At 42.3% G+C, this 10858-nt stretch overlaps 1 protein-coding gene across 1 annotated transcript; it reads left to right on the forward strand.

The window, feature by feature from the left end:
• Positions 1 to 4207: 4207 nt before the first annotated feature.
• Positions 4208 to 5405, forward strand: LOC138890217 (uncharacterized). Its single transcript, XM_070173584.1, has 3 exons — positions 4208 to 4660; positions 4714 to 4887; positions 5316 to 5405. Exons 1-3 carry the CDS (start codon positions 4208 to 4210, stop codon positions 5403 to 5405), a joined length of 717 nt encoding a protein of 238 aa, XP_070029685.1.
• The last annotated feature ends 5453 nt before the right edge of the window (positions 5406 to 10858 follow it).

Consider the following 10858-nt stretch of genomic DNA (forward strand, 5'->3'; position numbering starts at 1 on the left):
TGGTTAATAATTGCGTGCTAATTAACATTTATATACCATGTCTATAGGATTCTGCCCGGTTATCACCTAGGCAAGCCTGTAGGACAATTAAAACTGTGTTTGTTTGACTGCTTATAAACGGGCCCAGCTTCAGTACGTGATAAAAATTAGTAGGCAAACTGATAAATATTCACTGCCTCGCCTTAATAAAATTGCTGTATATTCCGTGCTCATTTAGATATCCTGCCTATAGGACCCTAATCATTTTAAAACTGCTTGTTTGAATAACGTGCATTTGTTTGTCTATTTGTGGAGGTAAATATGAGTCCCCTTAAGTGATCTTTTATGTGACAGTCCTACTTGTTTTGTTTGTCGCTTAGTTTTCTCCTTTTAAGCACCATAGGTGAGTCTAGAACCACCTTAAATAGAGGTCCTAAACACCTCTAGGGCCACAGGTAAGGGATGAGTAGTGCACACATATGATACATATTCGATGCTGTTAGAACGCTAAGGTAATAATTAAAGGGAGGGTGATTGGGTATTAAAAGGAAATGATGACCTGTGCGCTAATGCTATATGTAGCACCCCAATTTGGGGACGATTACCAAGTATTGCGCAGAAGTGATCCTATAGGCTAAAAAACCTAGGACCTCCTTTACTCCTTGTTTTTAAAAGTAATATCTGTTTGTTTATCTTTTTATAAGACCAATTCGCTTAAACTAAGTTTGTCCGGGACCCACCATTGTGGACATCGAGGTGTGCCTAACACTTTCCCCTCAAGGTAATTTCGAGCCCTTACCCAATCTCTGATAATGTAAACTAGTTCATGAGTTAATTGTTCTAGGTACCCCAACGCAGCTTAATATGTTAGGTGGCGACTCTTCAAATCTCATACCCAATTTCCAAAAGGAAAGGAGTTGTCCCCAAAATGTCAAAACCCGGACTCCGCGAGGAAAAAGAGGGCGCGATAGCATGGCGACTCTGCTGGGGATATTTTTAGGCTCTTACCATAACAAACTTGTTTTTGTGAATTAGTATTAAGCATGCTTTATTCCGTTAATACATGTGCACCCTTTCCCTTTCCCCCTTATTTGGATTTAATTGCCTATTTTTCAAGCATTTATGGTTTCCTTTATTACAGAAACTGACTTGTCTCCTTGTTTTCTTTCTTAAATGTCTTTCAATTATTAAATACTGCATTTATCATTTTTAACGTGAAAATACGTGACAACATGCTATTTATTGTTGCATAAATCATGCTCAACATCATATTCCACTCGTACATAATCAATCCAATAGTAACACTTGATGAGTGTTTGCGTCCTTCCTATATATCACCCTTTAAATTTGGAAAGGCGTATTTGTGGTAAAACTAGTCGATCAGCGGTGCAGTTGATGGTTCCGTACCTTTCCCCCTCAAGTTGTTCACTTGAGGGTACCACTCTAGACCTCTCTACAAACCTTACTTTGATTAATTATACATGCATCATGGTCAAACCTAGCCGGGTTAATATGCTGTCTACATAATAACCCTTTAAGACAAGCCTCGTCCAAAAGTCCATCAGGTTTTCCATAATCCCAACGGGCGCAACCACGATTGTGTGCATTAATTATGGAGAAATAAGTGCCAATATGCTAATCATTGTTGTATAAATAGTCGGATCTGGAAGGGGAAAGAGCCTAACCATATTTGTTTTGCAGAAAATGAGGCACGAAGTCCCCAGGTTCGGCATGGTCCGTAACATACCACAACTGTTGCTAGATTGGTGGGAGGATCTTCCATCAAGTGATAAGAATCATGTGAAATGGGTCTTGGGAAATTTGCCTTCTTTATTAGACCTCCAACCGAACAACATGTTAATCGAAGCTGACACAATGTTCTGGGACAAAGAAAGAGCTGTGTTTTGCTTTGGAAACATAGAAATGACCCTCTCTGGGAAGAAATAAGGGGATTCGCTGGGCTACCTTGGGATAGTCCTGGTTTATTGGTGTCGGAAAACCGCTCTACTAATGGGTTTCTGAAGATGATGGGATTAAAGAAGAATGATGACTTGGAGTGCCTGAAGAATTCCTACATACCCTTTGACTTCCTCTATGAATGATATGGTCATAGCAGATCTTATCGTATATTCGATGACGAATTCTCCCTCACTTTCTTGGGTTGGATCCACCGTAGGGTTTTTGTGTTCATTGTCTGTTTCTTGGGTATGTTAGTGTTCCCGATCCAAGGGGATAGAATCCACACCAGACTGGACATGGTAGCCAAAATCTTTATGGATAGGATCGAGGGGCAAACATATACCATTGTCCCTATGATCATAGCAGACATATACCGAGCCTTAGAGCGCTGTTAGAAGGGATACAAATACTTCGAAAGTTGTAATCTGCTTTTACAAGTTTGGTTGTTAGAGCATCTCCAAAAAGGTCAATACCATCAAGAGCTTCCACAAAGGATGTGGAATGACCACATAGCTTTCCATAATCCTAAGAGAATGACCTATATCCTAGACAGGTTTGCTCAACCCGAGAATGTTGTAGGATGGGCGCAGTTTTTCAGCAATTTGACTGAGGATCAGGTTCAATGGATGTTCGAGTGGTTCCCTGCCAATGAGTTCATCATCAGATCTAGGGATGTTCCACACTTGGTACTCATCGAGTTGAGGGGCATATACCCTTATGCTCCCACCATAGTTATGAGACAGGCAGCCAGGAAGTAGGTCATACTGCGAGTTGCTAAAATGAGTCACTACAAGGCAGATTTTCAGGATGACGACGTCCCATACAAATGTGAAGCTCAGCATATGTGGCATTTGAAAGTTATCATGGAAAAGGATACCATCAAGCCAGATCGATATCATGCTGGTCATGTGTACTTTTACCCATAATGCTTAGAGGATAACATAGCAGGAATATTCGAGCCAAGGGTTGGTTCAGGAAATAGAGTCATAGATGAAGTTGCCGAGGTACAAGTGAAGTACAACAAACTGCGTAAGAGTTCACGAGTCCGAGGCCGAGCACATGGAGCGACACAAGACCGATATGGAACTAATTAATGAATGGAAGGAGATGGCTGTTAAATCAAGCGAAAGGCTGGAGTATCTAGAGTATAGTCTGATGGAATTGGAGGGAAAAATAAGGAAGAGAGTCTCTGATTGCCAGAACACTGAAGGAAGCGAAGGAGGATATTTAGCAAAGGCATACCTACTGTTGAACCTGCGCGAACTGGGAAATTTGATTGACGAAACCAAAAACATCCAGCCTGGAGAAGGTCCTTCTGGGACCAAGTAGATTAGATTTATTTACTTTTTCAAATGTAATAAGGCCAAGTGCCATTAGTGATTTATCTTATTTAGTGTCATTTTAGGTTCATCTATTTTTACATTAATGAAATGAGGCAATTATTGGCACTGAAATTCTCCAAATCTATTTGTCGCTAGGCCTACCTCGGGCACAATGAGGCTCCCAAATTAGGACACGAATTTACATTCCCACAATATGTGTTTAAATACTGCAAACACTTTCAGAATCATTACTGACTTGTTTGCCTTTTGTTTTTCTTTATTTATATTCTCATCCCCTAAGGTTGGTTCGCACATACTGGCATCATCAGCATATCGCACCAGATCTAGAGGCCTTCCAACACCTCCTCCTCCGAGTAATCTGAAAAGTAGAGGAAAAGCTAAGATGGATGATTTGAGTGGTATCCGAAAAAAATGCTGAGAATATTGAAACTTCAGATGGTCAGAGTACTCTGGCCCAGTATGATTTGGTCCTACGATTAGAGCAAAAAATACTGGAGTTACAAGGAGAACTTGAGCAGGTTCGCAACTTGGTAAACCTCTCCCTCACTCTAAACATCCCAGACATTAACCAACAAAATGCTCAAAACCCAGCACCTCCTCAAAATACGCCAAACCAGCATCCACAAAATCCTCCCGTACCCCATCAATATGCCACACCACCTCAAAATCCTAATCCTCTACCGGTACCAACTCCTCCACAACACCATCATCAACCAACACAGTACCCACAAACCACTACCTATCACACTCCTCAGAATACATCACAACCTATTTTCGATCCTCAAAACTCGACCAACGACCACCACTACACCCAAATCCTTAGCACCCACCAAAACAACCCCATATACATAGAGACCCTACCTCACTCTACTCAATCAATCTCATATACACTAGAATCCGCTGAGAAGGACCTACTCATCAAGAACATGGCCGAGGAGCTCAAGAAGTTGACAAGTCACGTTCAAGGTGTTGAAGGAGGTAAAGGGATAGAAGGTCTGAACTATGAGAATTTGTGCATACAACCAGATGTGGAACTATCAGAGGGTTACAAACCTCTCAAGTTCGAAATGTTTGATGGAATGGGTGATCCCAAGGTTCATTTGAGAACTTATTATGACAAACTCGTGGGGGTCAGAAAAGATGAAAGGATTCGAATGAAGCTCTTCATGAGAAGTCTTACCGGAGATGCCCTGTCCTGGTACATAAGCCGGAATCCTAAGAAATGGGCCAATTGGGTGAGCATGGCATCAGAATTTATGGACCGGTTTAGGTTCAATACGGAGAATGCACTAGATGTCTTCTATATCCAGAACCTAAAGAAGAGGCCAACTGAGACTTTCCTCGAGTATGCTACTCGATGGAGGTCAGAAGCAGCCAAGGTCAGACCATCATTAGATGAGGAACAGATGAAAAAGTTCTTTGTCTGGCACAGGACCCACATTATTATGAAAGTCTAATGGTTATTGAGAATCATAAGTTCTTTGATATCATCAAACTCGGAGAAAGGATTGAAGAGGGCATTAAAAGGGGGATAGTGACAAATTTTGAAGCATTGCAGGCCACGAACAAAGCATTGCAATCAGGTGGCATATCAAAGAAGAAAGAAGTAGGGGCAATAATGGTGGCCCAAGGCCCAAAATCTCTACTCACATACCAAACACCTCCACCTACATACCAACCTTCACCTCCCAGATACTCTCAACCCGCCACCGCCTATCACACTTATAACACCCAGCCAGCCTACTATCATTCACCTCCAGCTCGTCCAAATTACTAGAAACCCCGACCTAATTTTGGTCGCAAACCACCCAAACAATATACCGCTATTGCTGAACCCATCGACCAGTTGTACGAAAGATTGAAAGCTACTGGTTATGTCACCCTTATTCCCGCTGTGACAATGGAGAATTCATCTCAATGGGTCAACCCGAATAAAACATGTGCATATCATTCCGGTATGAAGGGGCACACCATTGACGAGTGTCGGACATGAAGGATAAGATTCAGACATTAATTGATAACAAGCTTATACAGGAGAAGGAAGATATACCCAACGTCTGCAACAATCCTCTTCCAGATCATAGGGGCGAAGGGATCAATGTGATAGAAACTGACGAGGAGTAGGATCCCGAGGGATTAATTGGACTTATCAAAGAGGGAGATGATCCTAAGAAGGCCGCAGTAACGCTCAATGCTATTGTGGTCCAGGTATAGCCACCAGTTGAGGTTGAGATAACCGCATCGGTTCCATTTGAGGTAGAAGTAACATCACCTGCAGCCACACCTGTTCCATTTGAGGTAGAAGTGGCCACACCTTTCACAGTGATAATATCAACCATGCCTCCTTTTAAGTCCAACGCCATACCTTGTATTATGTTGTCGAAGCTAGGCGAAAAGGAAAAGCAAAGATGGAAGAATCTGGTACCGCACAGGGAATGACCAGAACTGAAAGGATCTATACATCCAAGAATTTAGGAGGATCAAGAAAGGAGGCTGCTACCAAACAACTTGTCATTGAAACTGGAGCGGATGATCTTTGGAGGAAAGTACAGGCAAGGGAATACTCTATTGTCGATCATTTAAACAAGACCCCCGCCCAGATATCCATCCTGTCACTATTGCAAAATTCAGAGGTGCATAAGAATGCTCTGATGAAGGTGTTGAATGAAGCTTTTGTGCCCAACAATATCACCAGTGGAAAGATGGCCAACATGGTAGGGCAAGTACTAGAGAGTCACAAGATCACCTTCCACGAGGATGAACTACTGCCTGAAGGGTTAGGTCACAACAGGGCACTACATATCACGGTACAGTTTGAAGACAAATTCATTGCCAGGGTCCTAATAGATCGGGGTTCTAGCCTCAACATTTGCCCATTGACTACTCTGAAAAGGTTGGGCAAAGATTTCCATGAGAAACGGGCAGGAAGTATGAACGTGAAAGCATTTGATGGGTCTCAAAGGGCCACAATTGGGGAGATTAGTCTTTGTCTGCAGATGGGGCCAACTTGGTTCGATGTTGAGTTCCAAGTACTAGACATATCAACTACATACAATCTTCTATTGGGTCGACCTTGGATACATGCCGCTGGAGCCGTGGCTTCCACGCTACACCAGGCCGTGGAGTTTGAATGGAACCATGAGGAGGTAATCATTCACGGAGATGGAAGTAACCCCATTTACACCAATAAAACTATCCCGGTTATCGAGAATAGAAAAAGGCTGGGTGGAGAAACTTATCACCACATTGAATATGTCAACGCAATTGAGAAGGACAAGTGGGAGTAACAAAATAGAAAGCATACTAGCATGGTCTGGATTTGAACCCGGCAAAGGGCTTGGGAAGGAACTCCAGGGCATTACCAAACCGATACCATTGAAACGTCACGGCACAACTTTCGGGCTGGGTTATCCATACACCTAGCAAGAATATGATGATTGGTCGCCTCCATGGCGTGGTCCTTATTACCCTCTCGAGCAGCCGGTACCACACCTAAGTTAGAATTTTCACCAGGTCGATACAATATGGGGATCTGCAGAGGAAGAAGCTTTGGCTGGGTTGAGAAACTTGTTCCTGGAAGACGAGAATATGGATTGAAATGTGATAATTGAGGAGGAAGAGGAGGAAGGCCTCACCATTCAGACTGTAGATAAGGAAGTTGTTCTCAAGAATTGGACTGCCACACCATCCCGGGCCCGCCGAGTTCCTGGGTATCTTGGCAATTAGCCTGTATTATTTTAATAGCCATGCTAGGCGTTTCAGATATTTTCAGTAGTTTTGTTTTAAAGACGCATTTTGTTTCAAAATAATTGCTCGAGTCATCGAGCCGTATCTGTTTTGGATATTTTCAAAATTAATTAACGCATTGCTATTTAGTATTCATATATCTTTCACATTTTTCTTCTACAATGTTATTATTACTTTTTCTGATGAATCGATGACTGTGAAATGTAATGAGACAACGCAATATAAGGATAGTGACTCAGAAGAAGAAGATAAAATACCTGAGGAAGTTGTCAGGAAAGTTGAGAACTTTGAGAACAAACCTAAGTCCAACCTAGACAAAATCGAAGCAATCAATTTGGGAGACGCCAAAACCGTCAAGGAGACTCCATAAGCATTAACTTATCACCGCTAAAGAAGGAAGAGTACATTCATTTCCTGATGGAATATGAGGATATCTTTGCATGGTCATATGATGACATGACTGGTCTGAGCATATCCATAGTGGCTCATAAGTTGCCTACGAATCCAATGTGTCCGCCAGTGAAGCAGAAACTCAGAAAGTTCAAATCAGACATGAGTCTTAAAATCAAGGAGGAAGTCACTAAGTAGATCAAAGCCAAAGTCCTCAGGGTAGTTGAGTACCCAACCTGGTTAGCCAATATTGTACCGATTCCGAAGAAAGATGGGTAAGTTAGGGTGTGTGTTGACTATCAAGATTTGAACAGAGCAAGTTCCAAGGACGATTTCCCACTACCAAATATACACATCCTGATCGACAATTGCGCCAAGCATAAACTCCAATCCTTTGTAGATTACTTCGCGGGTTACCACCAGCTCTGGATGGATGAAGAAGACGCATAGAAAACAACTTTCATTACAACGTGGGGAGTGTACTGCTACAAGATGATGCCATTCGGTTTAAAGAATGCTGGGGATACTTACATGAGAGCCATGACAACCATCTTCCATGATATGATACACAAGAAAATAAAGGTGTATGTTGATGACGTCATCATCAAATCCAAGAAGGCCGCGGATCACATAGTAGACTTGAGAAAGTTCTTTGACAGGCTAAGGAGGTACAATCTAAAACTAAACCCTGCAAATGGGCATTCGGGGTTCCCGCAGGAAAACTGTTGGGATTCATCGTCAGTCGCCGAGGAATCGAGTTGGACCCGTCCAAAGTTAAGTCTATCCAAGAATTACCACTACCAAAGAGCAAAAAGGACGTGATAAGTTTCATAGGATGCCTCAACTACATTAGTCGCTTCATAGCACATTCCACGATAATATGTGAACCCATCTTCAAAATGTTGAGGAAAGATGCCGAAACTAATTGGACCAAGTATTGTTAGAAGGCTTTTGACAAAATCAAGGAATACATGTCTACATCGCCAGTCCTAGTCACGCCAGAGTCTGGGAGACCTTTGCTACTCTATCTGTCCATATTAGATAGAGCTTTCGGATGTGTTTTGGGGCAACATGACGAGACAGGAAGAAAGGAGCAAGCCATATACTACTTGAGTAAGAAGTTCACACCTTACGAAGCACGATACTCTCTGCTGGAACGCACTTGCTGTGCTTTGACCTAGACAGCTCAGAAATTGAGGCATTACTGTTGTGCCTATACCACATACCTCATATCTAGGATGGACCCTCTGAAGTACATCTTTCAGAAGCCCATGCCAACCGGGAAGTTAACCAAGTGGCAGATATTGTTAAGTGAGTTCGATATCATTTATGTAACTCAGAAGGTGGTCAAAGGACAAGCATCGGTAGACCATCTTGCAGAAAATCCTGTGGGAGGAGAATACGAACCATTAAAAATTTATTTTCTCGTTGAAGAACTATCATTCATAGGAGATTGGAGAATGTTCTTTGATGGGGATGCAAACTTCAAAGGAGTGGGCATTGGAGCAGATTTGGTATCAGATTCAGGCCAATATTACCCGGTATGCGCAAAGCTTAGGTTTTCGTGCACTAATAATATGGCAGAATATGAGGCTTGCATCATGGGGCTCAATTTGGCCATCGATATGAATGTACAAGAGTTGTTGGTAATTGACGATTCGGATCTTCTGGTACATCAGGTTCAAGGATAATGAGCTACGAAGAACACCAAGATAATACCATACTTGTATCATGTGCAGGAATTGATGAAGAGATTCACAAAGGTAGAATTCAAACATGTGCCCAGAATTCGAAATGAGTTCGCAGACGCACTGGCCACCTTGTCATCAATGATACAAAATCCAGACAAGAATTTCATTGATCCCATACCAGTGAGGATCCATAATCAACCGGCTTAGTGTGCTCATGTTGAAGAAGAACAAGACGGAAAACCTTGGTTCCACGACATCAAAGAATATTTGGCGAAAGGAGAATATCCAGAACAGGCAAACCATACTTAGAAACGCACACTGCGAAGGTTTTCCAGTCACTTCTTCCAAAGCGGAGGGACCCTGTATAGAAGAACTTCTGATCTGGGGTTGTTAAGGTATGTTGACGCAAAAGAGGCTACTTGTGGACCACATATGAACGGTTTTGTTCTAGCCAAGAAGATACTCAGAGATGGATACTTTTAGATGACCATGGAAACAGATTGCATCTGGTACGTCCAGAAATGCCACCAATGTCAGGTACATGCAGACATGATAAAGGTACCACCAAACGAGCTCAATGCAACAAGTGCACCTTGGCCTTTTGCTGCTTGGGGAATAGATGTCATCGGTCCAATAAAGTCCACCGCTTCTAACGGGCATCAGTTCATTTTAGTAGCTATCGACTATTTCATAAAATGGGTAGAGGCTGCATCTTACAAAGCTGTAACCAAAAAAGTCATCGCAGATTTTGTCAAGGATCATATTGTTTGTCGATTCGGGGTTGTCGAGTCCATTATCACTAATAATGCCACCAATCTCAACAGTGATCTGATGAAAGCCATGTGTGAAAACTTCAAAATCAAATACAAAAACTCTACAGCATACAGGCCTCAAACGAATGGAGCTGTGGAAGCTGTCAACAAGAACATCAAGAAGATACTAAGGAAGATGGTAGAAAATCACAAACAATGGCACGAGAAACAATGAGGTCATTTTTGCATGGGCTTGGACTTGCTTTGATGATGAGTAGGCTTGTTGTGCTTTGGCCCTTATGTGGGCTTTTATCGAGGAAAGCAGGCTTGATAGGGCCAAGTCTTCATTTGGAGTTACCCTTTTCCCTATTGGAATACCGCACTTAGGTCCACGCATCAACTGGGGCAACTCCATATTTACTGGTTTATGGTACCGAAGCTATCATTCCAGTCGAGGTAGAAATTCCTTCTCTAAGCATCATACAAGAAGCCGGACTCAATGATGCAGAATGGATAAGTAGCCGCTATGAGCAATTAGCCCTCATAGACGGAAAAAGAATGAATGCAGTATGTCACGGTTTATCAGAATAGAATGTCCAGAGTTTTCAACAAAAGGGTCAAACCAAGACAATTCGCACCAGGGCAATTGGTGCTGAAGTGGATCTTCCCACATTAGGATGAAGCCAAAGGGAAATTTTCACCCAACTGGCAAGGCCCCTACATGGTTCACAGGGTGCCAACAGGAGGAGCACTCATACTTGCAGAAATGGATTGAGAAGTTTGGCTGAAACCTATCAATTCAGATGCAGTCAAGAGATATTATGTTTAGATTGTTTACATTCCTTCATCTGATATAACTGAACTATGCTTGATCTGATTTCTGTTTAAGAGGGGATATGTAGGCAGCACTGTGGGTTCGGTCATATCCTAATAAAATCTTCATTTTCCCTCAGAACCAGAAACTGGGGCAGAATTTTGAGGAGGACCCTCAAAATTC

The sequence above is a fragment of the Nicotiana sylvestris genome, chromosome 4 (genome assembly GCF_000393655.2).
Source record: "Nicotiana sylvestris chromosome 4, ASM39365v2, whole genome shotgun sequence".
In the NCBI taxonomy this organism is placed as follows: domain Eukaryota; kingdom Viridiplantae; phylum Streptophyta; class Magnoliopsida; order Solanales; family Solanaceae; genus Nicotiana; species Nicotiana sylvestris.

Coding starts and splice junctions, on each gene's coding strand:
- LOC138890217 (XM_070173584.1), top strand. CDS start 4,208: ATGGCCGAGGAGCTCAAGAAGTTGACAAGTCACGTTCAAGGTGTTGAA. Junction 4,661..4,713: donor GGAGGTCAGAAGCAGCCAAG/GTCAGACCATCA, acceptor TGTCTGGCACAG/GACCCACATTATTATGAAAG. Junction 4,888..5,315: donor GCATATCAAAGAAGAAAGAA/GTAGGGGCAATA, acceptor AAGCTTATACAG/GAGAAGGAAGATATACCCAA.